At 46.1% G+C, this 20,958-nt stretch overlaps 1 protein-coding gene across 1 annotated transcript in view; it reads right to left on the bottom strand.

Annotated features, from left to right (window-relative positions):
* The window catches only part of CCDC85C (coiled-coil domain containing 85C), a 108,504-nt gene extending 88,611 nt beyond the window's left edge, over positions 1–19,893 (bottom strand). Inside the window, exon 1 of the mRNA XM_033062080.2 lies at positions 18,766–19,893. Within this exon, the coding sequence (XP_032917971.1) occupies positions 18,766–19,477 (712 nt within the window). The 5' untranslated portion in view covers positions 19,478–19,893. The remainder of the gene's footprint in view (positions 1–18,765) is intronic.
* Between the last annotated feature and the right edge of the window lie 1,065 nt (positions 19,894–20,958).

Genomic DNA, 20,958 nt, shown 5'->3' with positions numbered 1-20,958 from the left:
AGTGCTCTCCCAGGGACAGGGATGCTGACCTGAGACCTTCCAAGGTCTCACCTACAGCCAGGTCTCGGCCAGGTCATTTCCCAGCCCTGAACAGATCATTGGAGTACTTAACATCTCCAGCTCTCCCCATAACAAACTGAAAACTTTAACATCGCAAAGATGAGATTTTGGTTTCCCCTGAATCTCTAATTTCTGTGGCCTGCCACCGCTTGGGGGTAAATGTTACAGCAAATGAAGATTCTGAACCCTTTTGAGTCCCAAATACAGAGCCAGGTGTTCCAAAATACAAGTCAAAACACAGTTAGGAAGGGCTAAGAGAAAAAACTAGAGAAGCAGGAATCCCAAATGGGTTTTGCCTGGAGGCAAGAGGCAAAAGCAGTGAGATGCAGTAACTTTAACAACTTAATTTTACAAGATTAAAAAGAAATAGGTCACCCTGTCACTACAGAGATTGGGTGGGATTAGTTTAATACCAGTTTGCCCAAATAAAGGTCAAAACCAGCTCCTCTGAACAACAAAGTTTTGAGGACTTGGCTATCAGCAAGCTAGTTTCTTAGATCATATTTGTGTACTTATCCAGGTGGGTCTGAAGACAAGATAGATGCCATCCAAGAGAGTCAAGGCAGTTTGCAGTGGCTCTGAGAGGCAGATTTCCAAGCCATGGATTTAAAAGTTAGGGCTGCATGGGCTTGTCTGGATTTGCAGAGTGAATCTGCCAAACATTTCAATGCTTGTATTTGTAGCACAGCCCAAGATCTGCATACGCTCCAACTGGAGGCTCCCACATTGTGCTTAAAGGATGGCACCAAGCAGCAGGTCTCTGCAGCATGCCATGAGGGCAGAGCTCTTCAAAGAGCAGTCCTTGGAGGAAATCCAATAACAGAGCATACCACAGCATCATACTTGCTGTGCTGTCTTAGCCCTTGGCCTATGGTGATTCATCTTCGCCTGCAACCTCTGACATTTTCCACCACCATTCATGCAGACACATTACTAGGATTCAGTCACAGACTAACACATCCAGCACAGATCAATCACCGCAGGCCAAATCTACCTAAGACATTATCCTGGATCACAGGAAAGGGAGCCCAGTCTAAAAGAAGATGACAAAAACTTAGAATAACACCAGCAACAGCCTCAGATGCAAAAACTGAAATGTGGAAGAGTTTGTTTCCCTCTTAAATACTCTACATGAAACTTTGAGCTATAGTCTGCACCTTTACTTTTGTCCAAAAATTGGTCAGTGTGAATACTCCTGATCAGCCTTTGCAAATGTTAAGCTGGGTTTGAAGTCACCAGTTGTACGACTCTGCCCTCAGACCAGCTCACTCAGAAGCTCCCTCTGATATTTCCTGCAGTCCCTCCAGCTCATTCAGCCTGAGCAGGCGCTCGGTCTGCATCAGCATCCCTGGCTTCAATGCCTGGAATTAGACTCTGCAGATTAGACAACGTGCTGAGGCTTATCTCTGTGTCTAATCACTAATAAAGTTGCAACCTGGTGCATTTGTGCCGTATTAGGTCTCGCTCGACAACACGGACTTTAGAGGTCATCTGCCTCCCCCAGCCAGCGGCAGGGTCACTGCAGCGGGTCCCGGTGGGTGCTGCTCCCACCAGCAGCAGAAATCCAATTAGGGGCACAATGGTCCCAGCCCGGAGAGGCTCCCGGGCCCCCCAGCCCTCCCGCCCCGGCGCCCTCGCCACAATGCCGGCTTTTGTGTCAGCCTCGCTATTGTTCGGGATTCTCTCGCATCCCTGGACACGGGATAAAGAGCTGTGTTTGGAGAGATGTTTATGAATGAGGTCTCAGAGCACAGGGGTGCAGCAACACAGGGCTTGACCATGGACAAAAAAGGTCACGGTTTCTAAAAGCCACGTTGAAGAGAAATCATTAAAGATGTAATATGCAATAGCCAGGAATGAAAAGTTACAGGCAAACAGAAAATAAGAAGTAAAATCCCAGTCCTTTCAAAGCCAAGGAAAGTTTTGCCACAGACCTCAGTGCAGTCAAGGTGTGTCCAAAAATATCTATACTAAATAAAATACCTAGCAGACCCCATTGCTTTAGGGCACAGTTTTGAAAAGATTTTACATTGCATTGATTTCCAAAGCAGGAAAAAAAAAATTTTGATTTAATGTTTTCTGATTAAAAATGTAACAGATAATGGCAGTAAAATATGGGACAAAGAAACTAGGTGAAAAATGTCAGCTAATATAAATCTAAATCATCCTTCTAGTGTCAGAGAAAATATTCTGATCTTGAGCTGGTGTAATGAATATACTGCACAAAATTCATCAACAGGAAAGGCCAACATCTCTTTAAAACCTGTAGGAGTTACAAGGGTCTTCAAAACTAACAACATATTAGACCAGGTCAGTTCTGCACTGCAAATCTGTGAGAGTTCAGGCAAAGTTAAACAAAACTTCTCAAACCCTTTCAGCACAGCAGCTCCATGAGCTGGTTTTTGCTAACAGTCAAAATCCAACTTCCCTCGCACATCCAGGGACAAAACCATCCCCAAATCCCGTCCATCACATGGGAAAGTGTCTCTTTGTGAGGCCATGCTGAGCTGAGGAAGATAGTAATGTTGTGAAACCTTTCTGGACTTTAAAGAGTAGAGGCAGACATATAATGACATTCAATGAAACATCATATGGTAATGAGCAGCAATGGAATAGCCAAGTATAAATCTTCCATTCAGTAGAGTGTCACATGTATAAATCTATTTACCAAGGATTACTCTGTAGCCCCTACCATAATAAATCTTCAGGAGAATGCTTTGTGCACCACTAACAGAGCAGGAATTTGGGAAAGTAGACAGGCTATTCTTCATAAGGAGTACTGATAACCAGCAACCTGTTTGTTAAAAAGATGATATTTGTGCTCTGCTTATTTGGTGTGTTTGTTTGGATGCCTGGGAGGCTAAAGTTGATTTCTTTTTTCTTTTTTTTTAAATGCAAGAATATCAATACATATAGGTTGTAGTACTAAGCTGAAGTCAAGTGATACAAACCAAAAAAAGGGGTAGTAAGACAAAATCCGGAGCTAATGTCCACTCACTGAAAGAACTACAAGTGCTCTTTTGATTTTAGAAGATGCATCACATTGCAATTCATAGGATCATGGAATTATGAAATTATTTAACTTGGAAAAGACCCTTGAACATCAAGTCCAACCATTAACTCAGTACTAAACCTTGTTCACAGCTGCCACATCTACACATCTTTTAAATACCTCCAGGGATTCTGCCTCCACCATTTCCCTGAGCAGCCTGTTCCAGTGCCTGACAACCCTTTTGCTGAAGAAATTTTTCCTAGTATCATACTCAACCTCTCCTGGTTCAACTTGAGCTAATTTCCTCTTGTCCTATTGCTTACTATCTGGGAGAAGTGACCAGCCTCCACCTTGTTCCAACCTTCTTTCAGGTAGCTGAAAAGAGCAGTAAGGTCCCCCCAGAAACTCCTTTTCCCCAGGTCCCCCAGCCACTCCTCATCAGACTGAGTGGTATTGTGGCCTAGTTTCTGCTCAATGTAAATGTTTTATGTAGGTTAATCCCAGATAAATAACTATTTTCTTGCATTATCGAGATCTTCCACTACACATTATGGGGTGTATTAGAAAGATTAAGCACTGCACAGTCAACTAAGAGCCTCTGCACAGGATGCTCCTGCCCCCAGCTCTGCAAGGATGCCACATCACACACTGAAATACCCTGTGCATCTGCATGACTTGCCAAAACCTCTTGCTAATCGCCTGAGGTTTCTATTTGTAGCCATGTGCAAACAGTGTTTCAGGAAAGTTTTTGTTCTGTGCTGAAGAGCTAAGGCTAAGCTGCGTTCCAGAAGTAGCTAGATAAGGAAAAAGTCACATGCCAATACAGCATTTAATATCAAATATTTATTACCAGAATCAGACCAAAGTCACAGTCCAGTCATAAGGAACAGGAACTGCTTTAATGGTACTTGATTCAGTGATCCACAGGTGTGAAGTGCAGCAACACACAACACAGTTTCACAAAAGAAAGACACGGATCTGTTGGAATAGGTCCAGAAGAAAGACACAGAAATGGTCAGAGGGCCAAAACATCTCTCCAAGAGGAAAAGTTGAGAGAGTTTGGGTTGTTCAGCCTGGAGAAGAAAAGGCTCCTGGGAGCCTTTAGTACTTAAATGGAGGTTATAAGATAGATGAGGATGACATTTTTATTGGGGCTTTTTTGAATACAACAGGGACAATTGTAATGGTTATAAACTAAAAGAGGGTAGATTTAGATTAAATCTAAGAAAGACGTTTTTTACAACGATGGTGGTAAAACACTGGCACAGGTTGCCCAGAGGGGTGGTGGATGACCATCCTTAGAAACACTGAAGGTCAGCTGGGATGGAGTTTTGAGAAACCTGATCAGGTTAAAGTTGTCCCTGCTCATTGCAGGGGGGTTGGACTGGACGATCTCTAAAGGGCCCTTCCAACCCAGACTATTCTATGACTCGATGAGACCAGAAATGCTGCTAATTCTAACAACTACATCTTGAAGATCACCACCCCCACACCTAGAACTTTGCACACTCTTTGCTGGGATCCTCACTGGTCTTCAGTCCATGAAAAACCAGTGAGATTTGGAAGCAGTTTTTCAGGTTGGGGATGTGAAAGCACTATGTGAAATATCTGTTTGCATATGCTTATCCTACAGTTAAAGAGGGACTTATCCCTCTAGAACTGTCTTTACAGCATGTACCACCAAACACTAAATCCACAAACAATATATTTTCAAAATTTATCTACAATCCACATGGTACTCACGTTGCAGAATATCCTACTATGTAAATCTGTAGAAATAATGCAGACATTCTGGGATGAACATCTGAGGAAGCTGCTAAGGAAAAATCTGTGTGTGCCCATTGCAGTGTCTGATCCCACCTACTTTGCAAGGCGTTTTTCACAGGCATCACTCTCACTGCCCTTTGACACCGGCAATTATCTGCTCCCAATCCTTCTGACCTCACATTCCTTACCCACCTGCAACTCCCATGTAAAGACAGCAGAAGTTTGCACTCACATTAACTAAGTCTCTTTGTTCTGGGTAAGGAAACAATATTCATAATGCCCAATCTGATTTCATTCCAGTAGAGGATTAGTTTCAATCTCTGCTGCTGTAGAACAAAAAGGCAAGCAAGAAATTATCATCAAATAATTACAATGCTTCACGCTTCACAAAGGACTCTCAGAGGTTTGCAAAAAGGCCCAATCCTTTCTCTGGAATGAGTCTGCAGTAAATTTCTGTGCACACTTCAGACACACTCAGGAAGCCTACCAAGTCCTGCAGATAAGGCCCAGGACTGAGGGTCAGCAGATGAGAGCTCTGCTGCCTGCTCTTTGCATACTTAGGCTAGTCAACACGAAACTCTAAAAAAGGGGAATAATGCTACTTCTCAGGCTTATAAATATGCTATGAGGCCAAACTCATTAGCGTTTACAAAGCACTCCTAGAATCCTTGTCTGGAAGGAGTTATACAACCATAAAGTATTATTCATGCTGTTCTAAGGCAGAAAAGTAGGTATTACTGCAAATCCAGCAGTAGCTCTTCATGCACCATTAAGGTTTACTACACTGTCTTAATCTAATCATCAGCACTTCAGAACCCAGATCTGTCATTTGAAACATACAGACCAGAATTCATCACTGAATAACCAACTGGGTCAACAATACACAGCACAGGACACACATGCCCTTTTTTAACCCACATTACATATCTACAACTGAACCATTCGTTTCTACAAAACCTCAGCATTATTGGTTTTCCTGCCATATTGCATTATGTCTACTCAGGATTTTAACAGGTTCAAAACTCAGATTCTACATCTGTTTGCACATTTTAAAAAAGCTGATATGGGAAGGAGTGCAAAGTTCAGGTCTACACCTCTTCCAGCATTTATCAAGGAAGCTAGTTCCTTCAGGCAACTTTTTCTGCCCATTATTATTCTGAGATCTCCTTTGCTTGTAATTCTGAAAATGTATTCATAACTAGTGGTACACTTGCTTTTGACTTGCTGATCAAAATACAATCTTTATAGCTCCAGGCACCGTCATCAATGCTGAGCTGGAGGGAGTTCAATCCAGTTCAACAAAATCAGCTGTTAAAAATAACAGCCAGCTCCCAAACCACATCTTTGCAGTGATTTACTCCATCCCCTTGTTCAGCTGCTGCCACATCCCTTTGTGGTGGTCTCCAACCCCACCCTGAGCTAGGCAGACAACTCTTGCTGCCCACTCCTCACACACTAAGAACAACTTCTCCTCCCAGCACAGCACAAGGGCTGCATTAGAGCTTCAGCTGAGCTTGAAGAGAGCTCTGCCCCAACTGTCCTCTTGCTCCCTACCCTCCCACAGCAGCTCCAGGAAGAAGTCAGCACCTCCATGGCTCCCCATGCCAGGATACATATCCCATGCTGCCCAGCCCTTCTCTGTTCTACAGATATTGTTTTCAACAGAAGAAACCTGTCCCTCCGTGCATGACACAGTTTTGGTTTAAATCCAGACATGAAATCTCTCCTGTAAAAAAAAATATCAAATTCAAGTACCACCAACCTTGAACGTAACAGTCAGGGAATTTTACTCTTTATACAGTATTCCTTTTAAAGGGGCAGTTCCAAGGCTTTCCCAAAAATACTGTCTTTCCTTCACTTTACACTGCCAAATAGAAGAAAAATTTTAAAAGGACAGTCCCGTAATTGTTGTCCAAATAAGGCAGAATGAAGCACAGGACAGCAGATCTTCAATTGAAAACTTCTCTGTACAACCTGGCCAAGATGCTGTAACAAGAAGAAAGAAAAAATAGAGACCTTTCCAACAACTGTATCAGCTGCTGTTTATATAAACCATTACTCATCTTGCAGGTCTCTGAGCAAACTTGTCCCCACAGCTGTGGGATCAGAAAACTTGTTTGACCTAATTTGTTATGGACAGAGGGCATTTACAGCTCCTGAGCAGTGCTTTCTCAAGAACACAGCCCCATGGCCAAGAAAATTAGCTGGTCACCCAGCCACTTCCAAGAACAATGCCTGCATCACTCTCAGAATATTTAATACGCCGAAAGTGCTGAGCACCTGTGCTTCCAACAGAAGATGCCCTTCAGTATCTCTGGCGGACCCACAAAGACAAAGGTGCTCTGGATCACTTGCCATGCAAGCTCTTGACGGGCTGCTGCAGAGGCAAAGCAGGACTGTGACCTGCACATGCCCCCTCTACCAACACTCCTGCCCTCGGCTCTCACTTGCCTCAGGCAGCAGATGCTACTGAGTTATAAAATGTTTCCTTATTTCTTAGGAAAAAAAAACCAAACACAGCAACAGAACACACAGAAGTGGATAAAAACATAGCTTTACTTTTAAGCACAGATTAAACAATATTGATGTTTAGAGGGCTGTGTTTTTAAAGAACAAATTTCCAGAGGAACTTAATTATGTTCCTAGGGTTAGGAACCAAAGTGTGATCCAGTTTCTCTTCCTTACTAAGCTGCAAACAGGGGATGGGACTGAAGACAACTTCACTTAACCCCATAGGATCTACACCCAGCATTTTGAATAATTAGAGAGCATTCATTTGGGATGATCCCTTCTCTTTCCCTCTCTGCTATTTAGCTTTACATAGAGAAAATAATTAGTGTATAAGGCAAACAACAAATAGGAATAAAATTAGTCCTTTCAAACTGAGATATTGTTTAACTTACCTAATTGAAAAGAGAGAAAGCAAAAGCTCATATTGTGTGGCTAGCGGCAAAGTCATAAAATGTCACTTTTTTGAGGTTCATACCCCAGTAATTATCTTTTATACAAAGAACAGTGACTCATAAATCTTTTTTAAATAAAAATTTAGCACAAAAAAGTCTAAAATAAAAGATTTTTCCTCCCCACTTTTTCTTGGTCAACTTGAAGTCTTTATGAGCTGTGGGAGTGGAAAGTCATTAGGGCTTCAATTCCAAATGAAAATTAAGGCTTTTAACTTCCCATACTACTCATACTGACAACCTTTCATACATAATTGCCTAGGAAGAGTTACTGCAGTCTTGTCACCCTCCTAGCGCGTCAGTGATACACTGACAAATAGATCCTCCCTCCCAATTCCACCACGCAAATGGAAATAAAAGCCCATGTGGTTAAGAAACTCTGAGTTCACACCCAAGAGTGACTTTGATGACTTTTCAGTCAGGACTCTTTGGGAGTTACCGAATTACCAGCATCAGAAATAAAGCAATCAAGGGATCAGGTAAGAATTTAACAGGAAAGAGGAAGAGTGCTTTCAGCAATTACAGCAAAGACACCCTTTGCTTTGCAGGGACATAGGGAGCAACGTGACAAACAGGACTCTTCTGCTTCATAGCTGTGATTCTTCACCTCGGACAAAACTGCAATAGGCTGACTGGTAAACATTTTAAATACACAGATACATAACATGATATTCGACTGGGCAACATAGATGGGAAGAGCTGAAATAACAACAAATGCTGTGTCCACTCTCTAAAAAGCATCAAAGGAACCTGTTGCTGTGACAGCAGCAGCATCTTTCTGCACTTGTCTGTGTTTGTGGAGAGGTAGACCCTGCTTTTCATCTAATTTTGCTCAACTTCTCATTTGGGAAAATTATTATTTGACAAGTTTCTGTTTTTTTACAGTTGGCAGGAGACTGACCACACTTCATCATCCTGTGGTTCCAAGAAGTACATACAGTACAGAGGGAAGCAACCCAGTATGTAAAGTGTTTTTATCCCAGTAAAGCTGGAACAGGATTTGAAGAAACTCCAAAACTGGGAATTAGAAATGTGTGGAGTTACTCTAAAGACTTCTCCTTCCTTGCTAGTTCAGTATAACTCAAAACCTGTTTGTTATCCCTGGTAGCATAGCAATGGTCAGAGGCCCCATTTGAGGTAAGGGTCTAATTCTGTTGAGCACAATAAACTTGGAGAAGACAAAGGAAATATATTATCCTGGTTGAATAAAAGGAGAACCACAAATCACATAATTTAGCCAAGACTACACCAGAAAGCCTTGTAACAATGAGACAGCACTCCAAGCTGAACACAGTTCAGTGTTCTAACTTGCAGAACCATCCATTCCTTCTGGTATTTTAAAGCTTACATCTAACAATACAATCTTAACTGACATCATAAAAAGAGGACTGCACTTTGTTTCAAGAGATCAGGAGACAAGCATGGGAGACTTTCAAATGAATTGCTCAGAATCAAGGAAGCAAACAGCTGCACCAAAAACTCAAAAAGAAAACTTTCAGAAGAATACAGTCACACATGTGCAGCTACATCCACATGGCCTGGAGGACAGAGCTGCAGAAACCATTATTGCTCCTGAGGTGGAAACTGCAGCCACTCCAGAAGAGAAGATCTCCACAAACAAGGCATATATTATCATGTTTCAAGACACCAAAGAGGAATAAACACACAGGCTTTAAAAATGGATCACTATTTTTAAAAGGTGCTAAAAGGATGGAAAAGGAAAACCCTCTAAATGTTGTCAGAATTGAAAGATGGAAAGGCTACTGCACTGAAATACTCAGCTGGTTTGTAGACTCATAGAAATAAGCATCACAGAGAAATGAATGAATAATTGAAATAAAGCAAGCAAGTGCAGAGGTATTTGTAAAAGCAAAGGACAGGTGTATCAGTAGTTTGACCAGGAGTGAATGATTGACTCATTCCCATGATGGGTTTCAGCTGCAATCAGGAAAACGAACAAGGGAACATTTTATCAGAGTTTTTCACAATGTGCCATCCCTGTGCAATGCATGAGCCGCTGGTGAAGATCATATAACCTATAACTATGTATCACATTCAACAGCAAACAAGCTTTTAACTCAGTGGAAAGGGATTAAAAGCTCCATAGATCCAAAGCATAGATCAAAGTTATATTCAGCTGTTGGGAAATAGATAAATATGAGACTGTAAATCCCAGTAAGGGAGATAAGAAAAGGAAACCAAGAAGACAAAAGAATATTGTGCATCACAATAGCCCTTTAAGATTGTACATAAAAATAAGATTTTCTTAACACCTTTGTTAGGAGCTGGAAAAGATTCAGCATCAACCAAAATGAGTTCTTTTTAATTACTGATAGTCTGTTAGGATCTGATGATGTTACTCTGGCATAAAACAGGAACCTATTATATTAGATCCTACTAAAAAAGAAAAATGGTGGGGGGGGGGGACAGTGAAAACATCAACATGAAAATGGCAAATTCCTGCAGGTATATAGCCAGCAGTAGTCCTCTGGCAACACAAAAATCGAGCAGAACATTGCCTAAACAGGACAGATTACTCCCCTTATTGTAGACTAAAGATACTCTGGATTTCCTTCGGAAAAAATGCCAAAGCAAGTGTAAAGACCCCAAGTGCCAATTTCATTCATGTCCAACAGTGTCCCACAGTAACTTCACTGGTCACTGAGAAGTACAACACCACTGAACAGTCCATGGCCTCATACAAAGTCACAGCCAGGAGCAGAGTGTCACAGGAGTGGCATTTAAAGGACAAGGCATTATCAATAAGTGCCACAGAGTGAGAGAAATGTACCTTAGCAAGTAAAAAACCGCAGATGAAAGATAGATGCCAGCCCTCCAGAGACTGCTTAGCACTTAATCACAAGTCAGAAACCAGGACTCTTGCATTTGCGATGCACAGCCACCTGTCTTCAGATGATCCAGAGATGATGGAAGATGTGGGGAAGAACAAACAAAATCTAGTCAGTCCCACTTGATCAGAGATTGACAGCAAGCCTCTTCCTGCTATTTCCATAGAAATATTACGCTTTGGGGACTAGGAATGCTGTCTTCTTTTCTTCTTTTCTAAAGCAATGGTTTGGTTTGCTGCTCTACTTTGAGTAGTCCTTTTGCCCACTCCTTTCCTCTCTGTGGATCTTCTACAGCACCAGGACAGAGAGGCAGCTGCTCTGCAGCCTTCTCCACTGCCCCTGGGGGCTCTCATTGCCCTGGGAATGCAGGGACAGGTCAGACACAGCTGTCAAATCCCCAGGCACAGGCACCCCTGGACATGGTTTGATCTTACTATCCTGGAGATGGTTTGAAAGAGCAGCTAAGTGTCTCCTCTTGCTTCCTAGCCTGAGCCCTACTCCATCCAGTTGCTCCTCACATTTCATCTTTCATCTCACACAGACATTCAAATGCAGCCGACCTTCTTATACATGAATGAAACCCCAGCAGCAGAGGAGTTTGGGATGAAATGGGGGGAAAGGCAGCAGCATGCAGTCCTGAGTGTCATTGCACAGAGCTGGGGGATGGAGCAAAGTCTGAAGGGCTTTTCAGAGCACTCCAGCTTTGATTGAACTAATTCTGCCAGCAAGCCGGCATTGACACAACCACAGAAGACAGCTAGCGTGTCACCCTGTGACTGCAGTGCACAGCTGGCCAAAGCCCTGATGCCATAGGCCCAGCACTCACCGACGGTGCTCCCCCTGCTGCAGACAGCCCTCCCACCACAGCACCCCAGGCTAACAGGAGACATCCTGTCCTACCAGCCTGCAGGACAGCCCAAGCACACAATGAGATAACTCACATCAGATTTAGGATTGCCTCAATCTCACTGCAAGATCCATGCAGTCTCAAAGCCAGTCAAAACTAACCTCTTATCTACTTCACAAGGACTCCAGGTCACAAAGACCCTTTACAGAAGAGGCTCTGAGCAAGGTGAACACTTGGCACCACCACCTTAGAGATGTAAGTAAGAACAAGCAATGAGTTTTCTGAGAGGGGCAAAATAGCAAGGCAAGAAACAATTTAAGGGAAGGAAGACTATATATACCTGAATGTACAGGGGCTAAAGTAACCCGGCATAAATGGTCTTGACCTAGACATGAGTCACTAGAAATGTGTTCAAAATAACCTGCCCAGCAGCCTTCAATTGCCATGGTGATAAATGTTTCCTAATGCCTAAGAGCAGCTGAGTCCTGAACTCCATGCACCTCATTCACTAACAAAAGCTTTCATTATACTGAAAAAAAAAGAAAATCACAACCAAATTGTGGCCATTTTAAGCCCTCCTCAGATCAAGAGCGGATTTAGGAACCCTGGTTTCAGCGGGGAGTACCGTGCTCACATCACTGCTAATTCAGAAGATGGAGCTGGCTTGCTTTTTGCTTCACAATTCAGTAGGCAAGGGGAAGATAGATTCTCTGAGACAGTGTTACTTTTTCTGCCAGGAGTTATCTATTTGCAGAAGTGGGTCAACTTTCTCTTGGTGGACGTGTTCGTGTGCGAGTGCCTAGCAGCGCTGCCTGCGCCTTTCTGCCCGCTCCGCGCGCAGAGGAACCTCTGCACATAACTATTTATGGCAGCCAAGTGTTTCATGAATTGCAGCAAGTTAACCACAAGGGGATGATGACATTTGGCGACAGGGCAGGATGAATTCTGGCTGGCAGACAAAAAGTCAGGTTAAAAATACAGAATGCAGAAGCAAACCCAGCCAGTTGCAGCTAATTCGCAGGAAAACTGGATGCGCAGTCCCCAAACCTTCCCCGTTCCAGACAAGCAATGTTGTGTGTCTTGCAGTGGGAAGCATTAAGGCCTGCATGTGAGTGTGGAAAGAACATCATCCTTCTGAGTTCAAGCCTTTTAGCTGAATTTTAAATGGGCTTAGATGTTTCTCATTAGCCTCACTCCACAAGTGATGTGTACCAGATGTTTTTGCCAGTTTAAGCACCTCACCTCCATCTCACCTACCATCAGCTATTGTCCAGCGTTCTGCTCCCACAGCATCTCCAAGGGGCAGCCCCAGCACAGAAGGATGCTGCAAGGGCAGCCTGGGGGGACATCAGCAGACCCTGCCATGGATATGTCTGTGTGAGATACAAGCAAGGCCACAGCCATGCCGTGGGGCAGATAAAAGCCCAGTGCCTCCCAGGGCAGGCTTCCAGCACCCCCAAGGTCAAATGGATGCAGGCACCCCTGTCCCCACAAAGTATTAACCCTTCAGCTGTCAGGTGCAATGCTTCTGTCAGTGTTGGCATTCATGCCTCTTGTCTCCACACATACATAGAGTGCAACACCTGCCAGGGCTGCATTTTGGGTTCCCATGCCTGCCACTTCATTAGATCACCATTTAATCTGATCCTCAGATTTATTTGATGAAATGTCTCCAGAGGACCAAACCATTTACATGTAACCAACACAGCCTACTTCCCTTATTCTGATTGCTTTCAATGAGACTAATAATTCCATCAAAGGCCCATAGAAAATAGTCTTTTAATCAATACAAGTTTTTTCCTTCAACAGGACAGCTGAGAATAAGACATCTCTATATAATATTGAAAGAGGAAAACAAAATTAGAACACATTACCATGGAGAATATATTTCTAGATATGGCCCAATTTTAATTTAAGCATCCTGAGCCTTGTTTTCAGGGACACCAGCTACCCTGAAGTTTGGGAGACAAGCAGGCTGGTACACAGGCAGTGCCCCAGCAAGAAGGCAGGGGTGGGAAATGAAAAAGATGCTTCAAATTAAGCACTCCATGGAAGTCCTTTGAATGAATGGCCAGTGACCACTGGCTACAAGAAACTCAAGCTGTACCCTTCATGTCTGAGACCTCAGCATTGATAAGCCAGTTATCAGAACACATTGAACTTACAGCAGAGATGGAGTCAGGTGTTTCTCCAGAGGTCTTACATCTATCTAGTGCACACCCCAGAGCTGATTCCTGTCTCAATCACAAGGAGTCTGTATGTAACAGCCTACAGCACCAAAAATACCAACACATTAAAAACAGCAGTATTAAAAAAAGAACATTAAAGCCATTTCCCGAGGATGAAAAGTGCTCTTGATATAAGAAAGGAAATAATTGGCCAAGTAGCCAAACCTGTGCTTAAGTTTGGCAGGAGCCACTGAGCTCTGAGAGGTCTCAGCACAGAGAACAGGACTTTCTCAGACCTGGGCTGCCTATGCAGTGGGAGGGCTATAAGGGGGTGACATCTGAGAAAGGTGGTTTCCTCTCTTTCACCAGAGCTAGGACAGGTGCACTGCAAAAGTGGGCAATGGTCACCACAACACCTGGAACAAGGCTGATCTCATCTGACTCTAGATGGCTGCACATGAACGAGATGACCAGGCTTCCTCCTCGTCAGCACAGAGAAAGAACACAACCAGCGTTCAGTTCTGCTCTCTTTGATGCAGAGTTCACATCAATCATGACACCAAAGTGCCTTTCTCCTTGTGGCCAGTAAAGGATGTCCAAGGGAATGCAGATGTCAAAGCCTGTGTTGGAGATAAATTAAATGGGATGAACCTCATCTTTTGCTTCTTCCCCTGCATATTCTCATCTCAAAGGCCTCATTAATATGCCATTGTTAATACACTAATAAAATAAACTATTTTGACCTTAAGGGTGTACAAAGAAGAGAAGTACAGGGTAGCTGCATGACCAATCAATACCAATCCACAGAGAACAGCTATTTCTCTCTGCCATCATTTTAACTGCAATATATTATACCCTCTAGGTAAATATGTGGACATGTACAAGTGGGAATCAATCGAACTAGAGATCTTCCCACCCGCTCACCCAGAGAGACCATTCTTCTTTCACTGGAGAAGACAGCAACAAGAGGCCACAGATTAATATCTCTGCTACTACAGGTTCTCTGCTGTACCCACAGCTTTTTTCTGGGCCTCTCTGACCACTCTTTAATTGTTGATGTTTTCAATAATTTATAAAAACAAAACATCAAAATTAACACTTCACCCAACTGGAATAAAGTCAGAGAGACTGGAAACCACCCAGTCCATTTTGGGAACCTAGAGCAAAGACTTTCAGTGGAAGGTGAAGTTCTAACGACAACTTCAGTTGATGGGTGTGAAATAAAACTAAAGCCTGAATGCTTTGCCTGTATGCACAGGATTTTGTCCCAGGCACATCACTAGCTGAGTCTGTGTGCCTCCAAGCTCATAGATGGACGAGCAGTTGTCCCAGTCAGATCTAGATAAGGAACTCCTTGGTGGAAGTCCTTGCCCTGGCCTCAGGAAGCTTTGAGTCACTCCTCCCAATGTGACAATTCCCACATACCTCACAGTCCAGGGATATATCCTGTGGGAAAAAACCCGAGGGCTTCTTCCCCCAGGTCATGTTGATATCAATATCACCAAATGTGCCTGACTGGTTTTTTTTTTTAATTCTCTTTTTTAAACCTAATTCTGTCAGGACTGTCTAAAGCTGGATGGGCAGAAAGATTGCGTGTGCACACAGAGATCCACACCATGCATAAAAAGGAAACCCAAAGCACTCACAAGGACACACAGTGACTGTCCCTCAATTTCTGTCCAAGATCTGGGTAGTTTAGAACTGTGATGTACCATTACAGAGGCAACTGGCCAGTTTCCATCACACAGTTTGGAGATGCCCCTGTCCCACAGCCCTGGCATACAGAGAATGGCCATACCTCTCACTTTCAGAACAAGCAGGATTACATGTCTTCTAATATTAGCCATTTTCACACTATGTTATAATTATTATCTTCTATGAGTGACAGTTAATCATCAGTTTTTGAAAGACAACTTGCAGAAGTAAACAGACTTCAGAAAAATGAAGCAAAGGTGGACCACCAGTTGGGTTGGGGTTGTTTTTCACACTTACACAATTTATTCTGAATTCACCTTACAAATCTAGAGTTCATCACCTCACACTGAGGTGGGTCACCAGGGCAAATAAATCAAGCCCTGGTTCAACAACTCACTTCCAAGGATCGCTGAACAGAAAATGAGAAACATTTAACCCACCTTTGTTCACTAAGATTCTACTAAAAATCTACCTTCCTGCAAGTGTTTCACCAGCCACTATACTCCTGACTCCTTTAGAAAAGCACTTAACAAGTAAAGCTCAATGGATACCACTAGCAGGGACAGTACAGTTCTGCATTTCCCAGCTTTTCCATAAGCAAAAATACTATAGCAAGTAGCTCACACCAGCTCCCACCAGCTGCCCAAAGCTTCTGTTGAGTTCTTACTACAGATGCTAAATTCTGCACAGCATCCCTTTCAGCCACCTCCTCTCCCTAAGAAAAGCACACAGGGCTGCTCATTTCAGTATTAGCTGAGCTGGCCAGGCAGTACCTGTTTCACCCACTAGTTAGTCCTCCAGCGCTTTAAAGATATGAGACAACAGCAAACCAGACTCAAGCTCACAACCAAAAAATGAAAGGCCACGCACTCTCTTTCCTCTGCCTTCCTTTTGCCTTATTCTTGAGGGAAAAAAATCTCACCAAGAAGAGAGTAGAACAAGGCTGAGATCTCGGCTGCACCCACGGAAGGCAGGGACAGGAGCAGGAGACACAGCAGGATACCCACTGCGGAGCTGCTCCTTGACAGCTCCACCATCCCCCTGACTCACTGGAGTGGTTTCTCACGCTCACCTGCTCCTGCCCTGCTCCTCTATACCGACACAGGCTTACTGCCTGGTCCCAGGCAAACCCCTCCCAGACTTCTTGCTGCCAGTTCAAAAAGGGGCCTGATAAGCCCTGCATTTGCATATGTATTGAGAGGCATTTCCAAAGGCACAGTGGGGAAATGGCCTTGCTGAATACCGATGCTATCTGAGAATGACAACTATTCAAGTCATTTTACAGCTTCACTACCTAAGTGGAGAGATCAGGCTTGTCTACATCTTTACAAGGATTATTCGCTTTAAAAGTGTTGATCATATCCGTTGCACCGTCAGAAATGAAGCCGCACAGGTTCACAGGAAAGAGCTTCAATTCTTTCCAGGGAGACCACCTTCCACAGGCACCCCAGAGCCAGAAGTCACCGACACCTAAAGGTCACGTCTGAAATGCTGGAACCCACAGCCGTCCTTCCGACACAGGAAATGAGAAGGGGTGTGCAAAGGCACGCATGGAAACACGTGTGTGCACATGTCTGCCTCCCTTCCCTGCTCTGACCCTACACACGGTGGGACAGGAGACTCGGCGCTCAGTCCCCTCCAAAAGATGCTGCTGGGCACAGTCCCACACACAGCGCGGGAGGAGGGCAATGAGGACCGAGCTCTGAAGGGAAAGGCTTTCCTCTTTGTGCTGACAGGGATGACTTTGAATCCCAGGGAAAGCATCCCACTGTGCCTTCACCCCGCACCGAAGGGACAGCTCTAAGATATTGGTTATGTTTTTTATAGCCAAAAGCCCTGAGTTAACAGGCGACTTCAACTGGCTTGGTCCCATTCAGCTACCAATATGTAAAAGGGACACGGTCTAAGCAAACCAGAACTGTGAACCTCTTATTTTCCAGAACAGTAATAACACATTCAATATCTGTCATGTGCTCTTCAAGCCTCTGTGGAGAGCAATGCTTTATGAAAATAGTCAAGTCACGTCAAGAGCAGAAGCTATCTGCAGATTTACAAGCCAGATACTTCTGATTTAAACAGCTCTAAAAGATAGAGATTAAAAAATACCACACCAAACATTTAAAGATGTTTGCTGCACCATGCACCATCTGATGACTGGATCATCCTTGAAACCAGCAATTCCTACTGGGCAAGGTGGCCAGAGCATCTCCAGCCATGAGTTAAGGCACACAGCTGAGGTAACAGGACTGCAAACAGCACATTCGTGGATGAACACTTGTGAGTCGGGTCTCTTGGGACATAAAGACTTGCCACAAATCACAAAATAAAACAAAAAACACAACAAACAAACAAACCAACAAAAGCATACCAAAAGCTCTGGGAGCTGAAAGCATGGTTATCTGGTAAACACATCCACTGCTGACAACAATCAGAGCCAACCTCTGGGGCTCCATCCCCCTCTGTGTGCTTAGAGGTGGGAAAAGGACACCCCAACCCGAAAATAGTCCTCTCTGGCTGGAAAACAGGATCATTAAAAGTAGGTGCTCATATTAGAATTTTTTAGATTGCTGCCTGGTTTGATTCCTACTGAGCCCTCTTGACCACACTGCTCATTCTAGAAGGCTTGTTGGTTTTAAAGTATTTTTGTTTTTTCAAATCTCAGTTTTAAAGAGATTCCAATGCTATTTTAATGCCTGATCACTATTAGACAACAGGAGAAACTTTGGTTGAATATGAACTGCCAGAGGAGGTTTGGCACGACTTTGTCGTGTAGCTTGTTTCTAACTTCAATGACTAGCCTGAACTAAACCGTGAGCACAGCGTCCCTTTGAGAGCAATCTCTTCTCTAGAAACAAAACTCCTCTTTCTGAAGTGGAGACGGGGAAGTGAGCTACATCTCTCCAAAACTGCTGAGCACTTCACAGCCAGCCTGCCCTGAGAGCCTGTGGAGCTAACAGGTGATGCTCCGTGGGACAAACCTGCGCTTTCATCAGATGCTTCCAAAATCTCATCCCATCTTTATCAATATTGTCAAACTAGCACACAAACAAGGTAAACATAAACCAAAATATTTAAAGGGGGGGAGAAAGAGAGGGAAGAATGGGAACACAATCAGTGTTTATTTAACCCTGAAAACTCAGGCTGTTTTCTGTCAAAAAAGAAACCCAAAACAAACAAACAAAACCAAACACCAACCCTGCTGGAGATAAAAGAGGCTCCAACCCTCAACCCAGGACATTGATAACACAGTCAACGCACTGATAACACACACCCCGCACACAGGTGCCCCTCCCCGGCTCCCGGGGCCGCTGTGTCAAAGACGTCACCAAGGATGGACAGGGTTGGGAATGGCCAGGAGCCCCCTCCCCCGGAGTGACCCCACGGCCAAGGGGGGCCGGACACGCAGGGAGGGGAGGGCAGGGCTCACCATTGAGGCCGTTGGGGATGCTCCGGTGGTGCAGGGGTGCGGACAGGTCATCCATGGACCTCCGCATGGCCCCGGCCTTGCTGTCGCCGGCCTTGTGGTGGTGAAGGTGGTGGTGATGGTGGTCGGGGCTGCCCGCGCTGCCCGTGCTGGAGGTGCTGCTCCCGTCCCCCACGTCCCTGGTGGCCGAGCCGCCGTTGAGGTTGGTCAGGCTGGCCTGACTGTCGATGGAGCTCCGCGAGCCGGCCCCGCTCCGCTCCTCGTCCAGCATCAGCACCATCTCCTTCAGCTCCACGTTCTCCCGCAGGAGGGTCTCCTGCCTCGCCTCCAGGTCCTTCAGCTTCTGCTGGTACATGCCCACCTCCTTCCACATCACGCTGGCCGTGTGCCTCCCGAAGCGCTGCCATTCCCTTGACAGCTTCTTGCCTTTTTGCCGGTCGTCGTCCAAGAAGCAGCAGAGCTCCCGCAGCTCCTGGTTGTCGTCCTGCAACTTCTGGTTCACCTCCTTCAGCCCGCGGATCTCGTGCAGGTGGAGCTGCAGCCGCCGGTTCACGTCTTTCATCAAGTTGCCGTGTTCCACCATTAAGTTCATCTTTTCATTCTCCACTTTCCTCAGTCTTTTCACCAGCTCTTCCTTGCTCCATCTCAGCATCTCCTCTTCTGAAATTTTGCTCAGGTCTTCTTTAGACCCTTCCAAGGAATTTTTTGCCATCATCTGTGCCTAGGCTGCGTTTGTTCTCACAGGGTAACAAATGGTTCGGGTTATTCGGATGATTTTTTTCGCCTGATTTCCTACAACTAAAATTCACTGCAGCATCTCAGGGAAGAAATATTATAGTTCTCCGTGGAACGTTGAACAAGGAAGAAGAGCAACGCCGGACTGGAAATCCTGCTCCCCCATAGACCCCATAATAATAATAAAAAGAAAACACAAACCAAAGGAGGGGGCGGAACGAAATATTAAAAAAAAAGGCGCCCCCACTGCCCCGGAGGCTGGGGGCGACAGGGAGCCGGGAGCCAAGCGCTGCACTCTCCAAGCGAAGCCTCCGCAGGGATCGGCCAACTTACCCCGGGCAAAACAAGTACGCGGCGGCCGCCCCCCCGCTCCGGGCGCTCCGTCCACTTGTCGTGCCGCCCGCCCGCCCGGGCACCGCGCCCCGCGCCCGCTCCGCCGCTGCCCGCTCCCCGCTGCGCGCCCGCAGCCCCGCGGCGACCTGCGGCCGAGCCCGGCGCGGTGGCGGCCGATGCCGGTGCGGCGCTGCCGAGGAGCGGTGGGGGAGCCGGCGCCTTCCCGGAATGGCTCAGCCCTCGGGAGGGAGGGAGCGAGAGAGCGAGGGAGGAGGGGGGAGGCTTGGTCCCACCTCCTGCCGGGCAGGGCGGCGCGGCCCTGCCCCAGCCGAGCCGAGCGGCGGGGAGGGAGAGTCGGCTGCTGGCAGTGGAGCCGAGCCGAGCCGAGCCGCGCCGAGCCGAGCCGCCCCTTGGCTGCCGGGCTGGGCGCTGGCCGGGCCCGGTGCGCCGCGCCCGCCGCCGGCTCGGGTTACGGGAGCCGCGGCCGCCGCAGCCAATGCGGGCCCGCCTGGCGCCTTCGAACGGCAGGTACAAAGGGACGGGGCCGCTCCCTCCTCCGCCCGCCCTCCGCCCGCCCCGCCGTGCCCTGCCGTGCCCTGCCCGCCGCGGCCGTGCCGGCTCACCGCTGCCCCCCCGGGGCTTCCACCCCGCTCTTTACCTTTTTTCTTTTTTTTTTATTTTTTAATTAAATGGGTTTCCCCAGGTTTTCTTAGAAAAAAAGATATCGGAGAGAGCACCATCCCGGGAAAGGGTGGGGTTGGACAGCCAGGAAAACGCGGCTGCCGGGCGGCCCGGGGAAGCGGCGCCGAAATGGCCCCGGTGCCGCTCTGCCCAGGCGCGGGAGGGACCCGGAGCCGCGGCTGGGAGCGGAGCGGGATCTCCCGGAGCATCTCCGCCGCTGCTGCCCCCGCCAGGGGCTTTGTCACCGGGCCCCTGCTCCGCGCCTCTCTGCCCCGCTGCCCACCCTCCCCCTGGGCTGGCCGCCTTTGTCCGCGGGTCGCTCCTGCCTCGGCAGGTTGGAAAAGCCGGCTCCAGCATCCCTGCCACCTCTCTGCTCCTGGGAACGGCTTATTCCTTTATTCCTTTAGACCTCAGTGGTGCGGAAGAAACGGCCCTAAAGTCGCAGAT

The sequence above is a fragment of the Catharus ustulatus genome, chromosome 6, assembly GCF_009819885.2.
Source record: "Catharus ustulatus isolate bCatUst1 chromosome 6, bCatUst1.pri.v2, whole genome shotgun sequence".
NCBI lineage: Eukaryota > Metazoa > Chordata > Aves > Passeriformes > Turdidae > Catharus > Catharus ustulatus.
Note: the sequence above shows the minus strand (reverse complement) of the source record. Positions and strands in the feature narration are given on the sequence as shown.